Source organism: Carassius gibelio, chromosome B23 (assembly GCF_023724105.1).
Source record: "Carassius gibelio isolate Cgi1373 ecotype wild population from Czech Republic chromosome B23, carGib1.2-hapl.c, whole genome shotgun sequence".
Lineage (NCBI taxonomy): Eukaryota > Metazoa > Chordata > Actinopteri > Cypriniformes > Cyprinidae > Carassius > Carassius gibelio.
The window spans coordinates 23,125,467-23,139,086 of NC_068418.1; the positions used below are offsets into that span (position 1 = coordinate 23,125,467).

The window sequence follows — 13,620 nt, forward strand, 5'->3', positions numbered from 1 at the left end:
TGAATTGAAGACCCTTTTAAGACCAAGTAAAGAACAGTCATTTAAGGAATACATTTAAGGGGTCAATATGTTCTCTAAATGTGAATGTAAAGGGAGTTTTTTTTATTTTTTATTTATGACTAAAACATGAACAAACATTTTCCAGTGGGACCAGAAAAATCTACTTAATTCAAATAATTAAAAAAAAGTTTTTATTCCCCATTTTCTCACTTAAATTTGATCAGTAACTTAGAAAATAAGTCTTTAATTATCTCAAGTAAATATGTCTTGATTTTAAACATGTTTGGAACAAGACAAAAACGGAGGAACAGCTTGAAAACAATTTTTGGCAGTGCATGCAACATATAATGCCATGACTATGAATTTAAGATTTTCTGTCTTTTTAAAGCTATAATTTGTAAATGTGTCAATTTATACTTTTTTTTTTTCGACCAACAGAAACCCTGTAAAATGCACTGCATCTGAAACTGCCTTAAATATCAGCAAAATTCTATTAGTCAAAGGGGTAGATATTTTCTGAGAAGCACAAAAGCTCTGAAAGGTTTCCTGGAGTGTGTAAATGTCAGCTGTGTGTTACTGTACCTGGAAAACGAGTTATCAAAGATGAGCGCATAGACTCCAGGACTGCGGACTTTCAGCTGGCCCTGTATGGTCTCTTTGTGTGAGTTACAGCGTGTGAGAGGAATCAGAACCTGAACCACAGGGACATCAAATAGATTTAGCACTCTATGAAGTAAAAGGGCTGCTAGGATTTATGCTCGTCATTTCAAAGAGTGAGAACGGCTTCCAGAAGATAAAAATAGGGATGCATTTTAGACGCTGCCACACTGAAGAGATGTAATAATGCAAGCTGATGCAGTGCCTGTGATGCTTGCGAGGACATGCAGCCTGTAGCACTTTGCATTATCCTAACTGATTATTATTCATTTACATTTATGCATTTAGCAGACACTTTTATCCAAAGCGACTTACAGCGCATTCAGGCTATCAATTTTTACCTATCATGTGTTGAGTTGAGCTACAGGAACACAGAGTTCAACATACAGTTATCACACACACTCTAATTTACTGTGAATAACAAAGCAGCCAATGTTGGGGAAACTACATTACCTAGTAAAAATAGTTTTCATTCATTGAGATAAAGCTAAAGTGTAAAGTAATCTGAGTATTAATTGAAAATTTACAAATCTTCAGTTTAAATAAGTTTAAACACTACAGCTAAACAGAAAAAGTTGAAATACTAATACTAAACTAAAACTGAAATGTAACTTAAACATAACAATTTTTAAATCAATAAACAAAACTAATATAAATGACAAAAGAACATAAAATTGACAAAACTTAAAATTTTAATGCAAACTGAAATATATACATAAAAGCTAATTCAAAATAGTAATTAATACTAAAATAACAATGACTAAAAGTTAACAAACATAAAGTAGCTAATTACATTAAAGCAGGGATTATTTAGTCTTTTCTTTTCTCTGGCAGATTTCTGGCAGAACTCAATTTACAGAGAAACAATCAGAATGTAAATTTAGGTCAATGCATCTAAAGTGCACACAAAATATTCCTAAATTGAACTAATGAATAATAAACACAGAATTTGCAATAAATTTTAAAAGCAAAAGGTTTTATGTTTCTTTGCCTTCTTTTTGAAGCTTGAAAGCCTTGTTTTCATTCTATTGTTTGGGAAAAGTTCTTCAGATTTTCTCCATATAATTTAAAAAAAGACCCCTTTCTCCACAGAAGAAAGTCAAAAGTAAATAATGAAAATTATAATATTAGAATGTTTTTTCTAATTAATTTGTTACTCTCCAGCAAATGGGCAATATTTAAAGCAGTGATATGAGAAATCAGGTTTTAAAACAGAGACAACTATAACTAGGTTTTTCATGAACTACTCGAGCAGCACTGTAACAAGGCCATATTTTACAGCTTATGCACGTGCACATGTGAATGAGGATGAGTTCAAGTTGTTTGGTATGCAAACCTCTGCATAACAAATAGGTGTTGAAGGGCATGTATGTGTGTGTTTGTTACCTTGGCCTGCTCAACAGGTGTGTCAAGTGTCTCTCTGTACACCACAGTGAAGGAGATGCTCTTGGGCTCGGAAGAGAAAACCCAGCTGATGATGGGCCCACAGTCGCCCACAGTGATGGGAATGGCACTATAGCAACTGGACTTGACAAACAGCTCATGGGAACCATTGCCGAAATGAGGAATCTCATCTATGTCCAGAGGCACAGAGGCACTACACAAAGACACGCACCCAATTATCATCAATAATAATAGCCAGATGAGTGTGCATGTGGTGTTCTGTTGGCATATACTAACGTGAGTTCTCCTGATTTGAGGAGGGTGATTTCTGCATCCTGTACAGCAGGGACCATCTCTTCCTGTTCATCAGCGGTCACGTCACTCGATATGCTACAGTAAAACACGATAATTACAACCAACCATAAATAGTTTTTTTTATGGATTGTTCATAATGGTTTCCTGGATGTTGGCATGATGGGGTTTGAATGCTTGTTAATGGGTTGCTAGATGTCATAAACAAAAACCTGCTCTTATGTCTAAACTGCCAAAAAAAATTTCAAATGTTTTTGTTTTTTTAAATAAGTTCAACTTTTAAACCATTCTGGATCTCAAAACTTTACAATACAAGAACTAAGCTTAAAAAAATTGCCCTTCTGAATTTGTGCAGCTGTATTATTTATTATATCTAAATAATATAGTAATTATAAAAGAATAAAAATAATACAAATAACATATAAAGTCTTTTTTGCTCAAAAGGCTGCACTTATTTGATCATAAAAAAAGCAAAAACTGTAATTGTAGAATATTATTACAATTTAAAATAACTGTTTAACATATACAGTATGTTAAAATGTTATTCATTCCTGTAATGCAAAGCTTAATTTTCAGCATCATTACTCTAGTCTTCAGTAGCTATGCTTCAATCCGAAGTTACGAATTAAACTTATATGCAAAATTGGAATATTTAATAAAAATTTCTATACAATAAATTCTGAGCTTCAGAGCATGCAGTGGGTCATGTTATCTTATTTTCAGAGCCTGCTATTTGGGAACGCAGTTCTGGAAGTTAAAGTATATTAAGCACTTTAATGAGATTTTGGAATGACAAAACTAGAATTTCAGATGTTGTGCAATGACATCGTTCCGTTGGTTGGTCCAGTTTTATGCTGTTCCATTACAAAGTCAAGTAGATGTCTTTTCTGATATGCATTAAGGAACTGATTCAGTAAAAGTACTTCCTTCATACTTTATGTGCATGTTTCTTATTAGATGAGAAATGTATGCAACTTAGTTGAGTTTTTATGCACATTTTTTGAATTTCCATCCAAAACTTTTTATGCAATATACGATGAATGGAAACATAGCTAGTGTCACATTATCCTGCAGAAATCATTCCAGTATGCAAATGCATGCCAATCCAAACATCTCTTATTAACTGTACTGAAAACAGTTGTGCTGCATAATATTATTTATAGGTTGTGTGGCACATTTCGGTTTCAATTGTTTTGGAAAAGTAACGTAACGTAGCTTTGCAGAGAGACTGTTATTGAAGGATAGAGCAGCCAAAATCTAAATTGGGCCCAAAAGCAAAACTATAAGTAGCATTTTTAGTTCAAATGCAAAAATGGTGTATGCATCAAGCTCTTAAAGGCACAGCGGCTACAAAAAAGAAGAGTAATTAACATATTATGTGTTTGATGCAAATAATAAGGGAAAAACAAAAAAAACCTAAATGATCAAAAATAAAAATCTTTCCATTAAAACCATCTCCTTTCCCATGGAGTGTGTGTAATTACGGAAACCTCGCTTACACACAGGAAAATGCTCTTTTGAGGTTGCTTTAGAATTATATGCCAGGCAGGTGCTCATCTCAGAGTGACAAATGTTAGGAAATGTATGCATAAATTGACAGTCATCTTCCCCCCGCAATCAATCTCCCGGCAGGACTTCCTGTCTGTCTGTAACACTTATTTGAGGAAGCATCACAGCCCAATTTTCTAAAAGGAGGCCCAATGATGCAGCCTGGGGAATCTTGATAACACTGCTATAAAGTGGACCATTCTGAGTGAGATTGTGAACATGGGACTGTTTTAGCGAATCTATTGTCACTTCTTTTTGTGTGTATATTTGTGCACAATGCATACAGAAACGAACATTTTTTAAAAATCAGATTTCATTTGATAAATGCAGTTCTTTTAAAAGAATGGAAAATGTCTTGCAATAAAAAGATACATCTAGCATCACATAGCCTTATTGCAAAAATAAGCTTTATTTGCTGAAACTACACGTCTTAGGCAGACTGTATATGTGACATAAATGTATTTTTGTTTACTTTTACATTTATTCAAATGGCAGAAGCATATCTGAAAGCCAGGTTTAAAGTTTAAGTTAGATTAGCTCACCACGTACAGTACCGTTTAAAAGTTAGGTGTCTGTAAGATTTTTACAAAAATGTTTTTGAAGTCTTATGCAAAATATAATAAAAATTATTATACATTTTACATTTTTTATTTTTTCAAATGGTATTTTCAGCATCATTACTCCTGTCTTGTGTCACATGATCCTTCAGAACTCATTCTAATATACTGATTTACAGCTCAAGAAATAGTTCTTACTAACAATGTTGAAATCAGTTGTTCTTTTCTTTCCTTTCAGTATTCTTCGAGGAGTAGAAAGTTCAAAAGAACAGCTTATTTTTTACTGTCGCTTAAATTTAATGCATCCTTGCTGAGAAAAACGTTTCTTTTTTTATCTTACTGAAACCAAATTTCTAAACATTTGTGTATATACCGTAAGTGTTGTCTAGGATTATTTGTTTGTGTGTGTGTGTGTGTGTGTGTGTGTGTGTGTGTGTGTCCTTACAGGTCTCCAGTTTGTCCTCCATCTCCTTCTTCCTCCAGTGACCCAGTGGTGGTGCGCGAGTCACTGTCATAAATCTCATTCACTTCCTCATCTGTTATGATGTCAAACGCTCCATCATCCAGTTTCTCACCAGGATCTGTAACTGCAAGTCAGTACAGGAGGACATTATCAGCCTCAGTACGAGATCAACCCATGAGAAATGGAAGAAGTGAGTAAAACTGAAATTAGCATTAAGCAAGGGACCTGTAAGTGTTGTTGTGTTGTTATTTTTAACTAAAACTGTTAAATGTATTTCATTTATTTAAAATCAAACTGAAATAAAACATAACTATTAGATGAAAAACTAAAAAAGCCTTATAAACTAACTGAAAAAAGTACTACAATTACTACGAATAAAAATTAAATAAAAATAAATTCAAGCTGAATCAAAATCTATACAAAAGAAAAATGATGTACGTATATAAATAATACTAAAAGAACACTAGGTGGCTCTTTCTAAGTATCATAATTCAGGTTTGAATTATTAATGATACGTAGATGGCTCTGTCACATGAAGTGTAACTTTTCTGTTATACTCCTTTCAAATGTCAGGATTTTTACTGAATGTGACTTTTTGAACCATCAAGCACCCCATTGAGAAAGACATACAGAAACATTAATTAACAAACAATATTCACTCGACATCAATGACAGGACTGCTTGTTACAGTCAAGACAAATTCGTGACATTTTCCTGCCAATTACAATGACGCATGTTAAAAACAAAGCTCTCTGTAGCAAAATCCTGATCTTTAGCATTCAAGAATGGACTTCTTGCCCATTCAATCCATTCATAAAGACAATCTTCAATCACAAAAGATGAATGCCAGACAGAACAATATATTTAAGTATCTGAAGGTTCTCTCAATCATACGTGCTGCTGTATGAAAAACCCACTCGATGTTGACAGCACCTTTGTTATCAGCACTTAAGTAGAGAGAAAGAACATTTACTTTTATGCTTGCTAAGGGAGTTTTGAGGTGCTCTTAAATGGAAAAGTTTCCTGAATTTAAAACATAAAGAATAACAACTCAAGTAATTTTACATGCAAGACTCTTGGGGAGTTTCTTCTTACAAGACCGCAACTATGATATAATAAAGAATAAAATGAACATTTTCAAATTTGTCTTTTTTTACTGTCATGAGGCTGAAAGCTTTTTAGCACTAATGCAACACAATGAGGAGCAAAGGATGCAGAATTGGTGTGTAATTTAAGTTTTATCTATCTTGAGAAATACAAGTTGATTGCACACGTCTGTTCTCATGAATCAGCTAAATGACTAGTGTTTTCTGGCCACTCTTCACCAACAAATTGCATGCAATCTAAACTACACAGTTAACATTCACAGTTGTAATATAATGTTAAGGTGGCATTCATGTGCAATCAACTCATGTTTTTAGGATCTGTTTTCGGATGTGTCTGTACCTGTAACTCTTGGTGTGGGTATATACGGTGGTGGTGGTTGACCGGCAGCGTTTGCATGAGGCGGTGGAGGATTCTCTGACAAGCTGTTGAGTTCAGCCTTCGTAAATCTTTCCACCACAGCGTTGTGCTGTGTGTAGCACTCTCGACAGCAGCGCTCCTTCTTGGAGTTTTTTGTCATCACATAATTATTGCTGCAGTAGTAACAGAAGATACGTCCACACAGCCTGCCAGGAACACAGAATAACATCACTCCAAATATCTGGCACCAAACAACACATCACTAATACAGAGTCTGAAATACTGTCCTATGATGAACGTTTTGAGTCAATTCAGAAGTCCAAACATATTTTGCTGAGGTTGATGAAAAATTCTGACCCTGTGTAAATAGTTCTGTAGCAGAAAATTGTTGACAAATCAATTAATGTCTTGTAAATTGAAAGGTGCATGTTTGTAAGAAACAAAACCATCATTAAATCATCGCTTCTGTTGTGTGGACTACTTGGGGTTTATTTAATGTTTTTATCAGCTGTTTGTACTCTCATTCTGACGGCACCCATTCACTGCAGGATCCGATGGTGAGCAAGTGATGTAGAGCTAAATTTCTTCAAAACAAACTCATCCTTTTTTTTCATATCATCAAAATCTGAGGGTAAGTGCATTTTGAGCAAATTTCCATTTCTGGGTGAACTAGTCTTTTAATGTACTCAAAGAATTGCCATCAAAACCTCAGTATGTGTCTAAAAGACACGAGGTGAGGATTGACTAAGAATGAATTTCTCTGTGATGTATTTATTTGCATGCTTTGTCTGCATTGTTTCAGCCGGATTGACTAAAGTCATTATGCAGATCAGGAAGCAAAGCAAACCCAGAAAAAAGACAATCCTTCAATTTAAAACCTCCAGTGCTAAACCTGCACAAACAGATGAATCAAAAAGCTTTGGGGCCCTCAGATCTCACTCAAAATGCATAAATGTATTTGCATCATTTAACAAAATATTACTTTAATTTAAAGAAATATTAAAAATGCTCCAACAAAAAACATTGGCATTGTGAAATACTTTAACATGATTTGGCAAGTCTTTCAGAGCCTTTCTTCAACAAATGTGTACAATACAGTACTTCTACTTTCCTTAACTTTAATGTATTTTCTGCATTCCTTTGCAGTTCACTTGACTTGTAGCTTGAGATCAGAGTGGGTGTTTGTTGATTGCCCACCTGCAGTGATGGCGCCGCAGCCACCACGTGAACTGGCCCTGGCAGCCCAGACAATGTGTGGCTTCTTTATCAACCAGCCACCACTGCTCCTCCGCTCTCAGCTTCTGCTCGAACTCCAGAGCATCCGATTTCTGCCACAGAGCATCCTTATCCCTGAACGACAGAGAGGAAGGAGGAGGTGAGAAATAAAGACAATCTCTTTGCTTCTCTTTTGTCTCTTGGGTCCTCAATGTCTTAAAGCACCTTTCATGCTTTATTTCCATTTCATGTCAAGGGTAAAGTTTTATAACATCTGCCAGCATTTGATTATGTGAATAATTTTATTCATACTGAACTGCATATTTCATCAAAAAAAGGAATGCTTATGTAAGTTCCTTAGACATTTCTGTGGCACCAGCACCTTTATATTTGTTTGATTGGGTTTTCTACGCAGCAGTCCAGCTCTCACTGAGAATTAAAGAGAATTACCTTACAAACCTCTAAAACTTAATAAACCATACACTTAAAAAGAGCAAATAACAAATTTGCTTGCGGGCGAATGTGGCAGGAACTGAATTAAACAGAGATGGAGTAACAACAATCCAGCAGCTGAGAACAGGCTCTTGACCTGCTTTTAACGTGTGCTTCATGTATTTTGATATACACGCACTTCACACCACCATTATCAGTCTTTCTTAACATCTAATTGAGAATTCAAGTTAATTCATCTGTAAAATAGTTTTAAGTCTTTTTAATTTTTTTGTTTCTCTTCCCAGAAGCATGACCGGAGCTTTTTATTTCATGCAGTACAAGATAACATGCATGACCAAAGTAGTTAAATAAATTAAGGGACTTCCATCATCATCTTTATTAAGAAAAATTATAAAAGGAATATAAAAAAAAATTATGTATAGAATATTTGAAAAAATTCCAGCAAAAAATGTCCGATAATTTTCATTCGAAAACTATTTTTAAATTGAGAAAAAAAAGAAAACAAAATCCAAATGAAAAATGGAAAACAATCTACCACAAAAATCATCAAATGATTTTCACATCTAACCTTCAAAAGAATAACAAAAATACTTTGTTGCATCAAACTAATTAAAAGTATTTAAAAATAATTCTAAATGACACATAAATCCCAATTTTTTTATTAAATCTATTTACACCAAGAGCAAAATTAATCATTTTTTTAAAAAATGGGGGGGGGGGCATAGAAATGCACTGAATCTTTTTTTTTTTTTACTTTCTTTTCTTTTTTCTTTTTTAAGAAAAACATGCTAAGTGTGACAGAGCTTTATGAATTTGACTAGACATGATGTTAGGAAAACTGGATAAAGTTGAAACCTATCCTATAGTCATGAAACACGCTAGCTAATCATAAACAATTAAATAACCTTGTTTTTAGGTAAAGTAAAAGAAGCTAAACCTGAAGTGCAAGTGTTTTATACAGACCTAATAAGTTCGATGAGCCGTTCCTCCAGATTGACTTTGGTTTGGCCCAGATCCTCCAGCTCCGCAGACATCTGAAGCTGCTGATTCTGAGCCTCTGTCAACACCTCGTCCAATTTCTGCTTTAGTTCTTTCCTCTCTTTCTGTACTTCACTAAGAGCCTCCTTGGTACTAAAGGAGAGAAAAAGAAAATGGAAGTTCATAATAATGCATAACCTGAACAATAATTACTCAAACTGAATCTCTTCCATGCTCCAAGAAATCCCCATGAAGATCCATTTGGAAATCCATTAGTGCAAATCCATTATCTGTGCTGCATTAACCCTCCTATTGTGTTTGTGAATGCTCACCTTGATACACTTTCCTGCAGTTGCTGCGTCTCACACTCACTCTCACGCATCCGAGTCTCACAGTCAGTGATGTGAGAGTCTTTTTCAGCAATCAGACGAGAGTATTCAACATTTACTGCCTGAACACACGAACAAACAGCTAAATGCATGAACGCAATCTGTACACAGAAACATCAAATAATTGCATATCTAGACAATGTTCAATCAATTTTTGTTTAATCGGTTTAATCAGGGTTGTTTGTACAACAGTGGTATTTTGGACATGCATATTATCATGCATATTATCATTATTAAATACATGCATATTATCCATTTTTAAGGCACCACAGTGTAAAATCACTACTATACCATGGTACGACCAAACTACTTTTAGTGAGGGAATACGGTTTGTGGTGTTCTTTAAAATACCAAGTAAATATGGTATAATTCAGCATCATGATTTTATCATCAAATACCATCACTGTATAACTGTACTTCCAATAAACTGTAAATATATATTTTAACTCAACAGTAATGCAAACCAAAATAACAAAGTGAAAAAAATAACAACAGCATAAGTTTTATTTGTTCCAAAAATCTGCACAATTGGAGGAACATTATTTTAGAAAAAAATTACAGTGGCACTTGTACTCTAATTGACTAATATCTGCAGGTAACAGTCTGCACTGCTCCTAATTATAGACCTAATGAGAAGTAAATTATTCATCACTGTCTAGCAATTAACCCCAAACTCTTGTCTTCTGTTCCACTGTCTCGCACAGTGGGTCTCCAATGAACGGGAACAAAAGGAGCAGCAGGAGATCAGACATTCATCACCTACTAGTATCAGTGTTATCAGCCAACAGAGATGAATAATAATCATTCACATGCTGGTATGCAAAAAGAATCATGTAGATAATAGAAATGAAAGTATTAAAAGTGATGATATTAGTCAATCGTCACCTGGCTCAACATTTACATACCTCTAACTCTGATAATTTGGCCTCCAGCTCAGATGTCTTCTTCAACTCCACGTCTAGCTGAGTTTTCAAGCCCCCAATCTCTTCATTAAGGCTCTAGGTTAAAAACATAATATTAATTATATCAAGAATTATAGATTAAGTATTAAAAAAAAATTAAATAGTCACTATGAGTCACAATTTTCCATGAAAAGTACTTGGATTACTTAAGTAAATCAGATAAAACATCACTAAAGTCGACTGGAAATGCTGCATTCATTCATATCAAGTCAGAATTACTGTAATTATGAGTTCTTGCCTTGTAAATTGCATTCACATTGTTGAACCCGAATTGAGAGCAATTTATCTCACTTTAATGCTGTGACGTATAAAAAATTAAATAAAAAAGGTTGTGATGGAAAAAGTATGTTATATATTTCTAATTTATATTTCTTCTAATTTTACTATTATTAATTAATACAGTAAGCAGATATAAATAGCAAATCAACATCAAAGTCTGATACATTTAATGCATTTTGCATTAAGACTGTTACCATAGAAACAAATTATTTCAGAGAGCTTGTGCAGAGTAGAGTTGTCAACTTGTAATTATGGTAATTCTACCATGACATGAACGCAGCAGAAGTATTTGACAGAATAGACTCGAAGTGATAGTGACTGATGATTATGAACTAATTTTACCTTTATCTGGTTTTTGAGAGTCATGTTCTCCATGCTCATCTGAAATTTCACTGCGGTGACCTCTTCTCGAGCAGCATCCCGTTCACCCCCAGTTTTGTCCAGCAGCTCCTTTAGCTCCAGGAGAGTTTCTGAAAGTTTCTCTGTCTGCTGGAGCTCTTCTTGCAGACTAGAGTTTTCATGGTGAAGAGCCGCCAAGCTGGCATTAAGTCTTTCTGTTTCCTTCTCTCCCTGCTGTTGAAGTTCTTGGATCCGGGCAGCTTCGGCAGCCCATTGTTGCCGGGCTTCTTCCCGTTCTGCAGTGAGCTTGCAAAATGTCATTCCCAACTCTGCCATTTCTGTGTTGACACGATGGAGACCCTCTCTGGTCTCAGCATTCTCCAGAACCAACCTTTCATTCTGGGCCTTGAGCTCTGCCAGCTCCTCTTGGACTGAAGTGAGTTCGGCAGTTGTTTTCTTGCATGTGGATGTCTCCTGATTCAGATGCAAAGTTATTGCTTTTAACTGTTCACTAGACTGCAGCAGCTCTTTCACATGCAGTCGATTCTGCTCCTCTGCCTGCTTTTTCAACTGCTCAGTCAAGGTTCGTAGTTCTGTACAGGAAGCCTCAGTGACATCCAGCTTTGCTTGGGTCTTTTCCTTTTCCTCTACGGCACTGTGGAGTTTAGCCCTGAGATCGAGCACCTCCTTTTGAAGCCTAGAAACCTCTTTCACATTCAGTCCCAGCTGATCTTCCAGGAGAGTCACTTTTGAGGCCATCTCTTGAGTTTCTTTAGCCTGGCATGCACTCTGCTCAAGTTGGACCTTCTCTGCAGCCTTCCTCTGGACCTCCAGACTCTTAATCATCTCTGTTTGTTTGACAAAGGCTCTTTCTGCCTTTGCCTTCTCCACTTCTAAATCCTTCTCCCGACCTTCAAGTTCTTTCACCCTTCCCTGGAGCTCCTCATAGAGCTTCTCCTGATCCCCCAATTGGGAATCCTTATCTTTAAGCTGTGCCATCAGGTTTGCCTCATTGCATCTTGCAGCTCCAAGACTCTTCTCAAGTTCAGCATTCTGGCTGTTGACGTTGCGTATCTCCTCCTGCATTGCTGTAAGAGATGCTTTAAGAGTGACCTGGACCTCCATGAGGTCCTTGTTCTCCAGTTTCAGTTGGCAAACTGCACTTTTGGATTCCTCCAACTGCATATTGGCCTTATGAAGACTTTCATCCAGACTTCTGTTCTCCTCTCTGAGCCGCTGCTCTCGTTCATCCACAGAAACTTTGGCATCATCAATTTGTGCTCGCAACTGCTTCTCCGAAGCCTTCAATCCAGCCAGCTCACTCTCCAGGGAAGATTTGTTTTCAAGCAACTCCTTCTTGGTTTCTTCATTCTTGTTCACCATCTGGAGGAGCTTACTGTTTTCCTCCATTAACTTGGCACAGCTATCTTTGTACTCTCCAATCTTCTTGGCCTGTTCTTTGGTGTTGTTCTCCAGTTCAGACATGGTTTCTCTCAGACTTTGTGTGTCGCTTTTAAGCTTCTCTGATTCCTTCTCCAAAAACTGGACTCTCTTGGTACTGGAGAGAAGATTGGACTCCTTAGCCTTCAACTGTGTCCGCAATGTTTGCAACTGCTCTACCAGACCACTCATCTTTTTCTCAAGCTCTTCTTTATCCGCTTGCATTTCCTTCCGCTCCACTTTGGCTTGCTTTTCCATAGTTTCCAAAGAGTGCTGGAGATCTTGCAGTTGCTTCTGCATGTTGCTGTTCTCCTCCTCTCGCACGCCACATGCCCCTTGAAGCTTGTCCATGACGTTGCGGTGCTCTTCTGCCCTGGTTTGCAGCTGTTCACCCTTTATCATCCAAGCTGCCATTTTTACCTCAGCCTCTTTGAGTGCTTCATCCTTCATTCTGACTTTCTCAGCCAGCTGTTCTGCCTGCCTCCTCCTTTCTTCTCCTTCTGCCAGAGCATCTATCCTTCCCTTCTCAGCCTCTTTCAATTCATTCAACAATTCGTGAATCTTTTGGGCAGAGTTGAAGTCACTGGCCGCCTTCTGGCCTTTCTCATCCAATACTCCATCTAGCCTTGCCATCAATTCCTCATTTTTACGCTCAGCGCCTGCCAAAATGTCTTGGAGGTCCTTAAAGGAGGCCTCCCTGACAGTCTCTTGTCCCCTCAAGACCTCCAGCTCATGGGATAGAGCACGTTCACTCTCAGCTAGCACCTCCAGTTTCAGCTGGAGCTCCTGATGGTTACCTTGGGCAGCTAGAGAGACATCCAGCTGCCTTTGGAGGTCTACCACAACCCCTCGGAGTTCACCCGCTTCACTGCCTAACTGCTGAACCTGGTCAAGGAGATCTCTTTGCTTTAATTCAGATTGGTCCAGCTCCAGACGGAGCTCATCTATAGCACTGATGGAAGAATCATTTAGTCCACTGGAGTTTTGGATAGAAATGTCTGATACAAGCCCAGGTCCAAAGTCTGGACTGCCTGGGAACTCATGGGCCTGCTAAAAGGTTTGAGAATTAATGTTTGTGAGAGGGAATGCACATAAACAAAAGAATAAAAACAGATTCAGAGCAGATTTGAGACAAACACTGCCATCTACTGGATATAATATTGAAACTTCTTAAGATGTGC

The 13,620-nt window shown here is 36.8% G+C and overlaps 1 protein-coding gene across 5 annotated transcripts in view; it reads right to left on the minus strand.

The window, feature by feature from the left end:
- Positions 1 to 13,620, minus strand: part of LOC128012113 (FYVE and coiled-coil domain-containing protein 1) — a 31,410-nt gene that overhangs the window by 2,570 nt on the left and 15,220 nt on the right. For 4 of the 5 annotated variants that reach the window (XM_052595108.1, XM_052595109.1, XM_052595106.1 and 1 more), the window contains exons 8-17: positions 11,003 to 13,489; positions 10,325 to 10,417; positions 9,363 to 9,481; positions 9,016 to 9,183; positions 7,582 to 7,734; positions 6,367 to 6,590; positions 4,903 to 5,044; positions 2,338 to 2,430; positions 2,044 to 2,254; positions 583 to 692 (exon numbers count right to left, since the gene is read on the minus strand). In XM_052595108.1, the coding sequence (XP_052451068.1) occupies positions 583 to 692; positions 2,044 to 2,254; positions 2,338 to 2,430; positions 4,903 to 5,044; positions 6,367 to 6,590; positions 7,582 to 7,734; positions 9,016 to 9,183; positions 9,363 to 9,481; positions 10,325 to 10,417; positions 11,003 to 13,489 (3,800 nt within the window). The remainder of the gene's footprint in view (positions 1 to 582; positions 693 to 2,043; positions 2,255 to 2,337; positions 2,431 to 4,902; positions 5,045 to 6,366; positions 6,591 to 7,581; positions 7,735 to 9,015; positions 9,184 to 9,362; positions 9,482 to 10,324; positions 10,418 to 11,002; positions 13,490 to 13,620) is intronic. The other variant, XM_052595110.1, reaches the window with a different exon arrangement.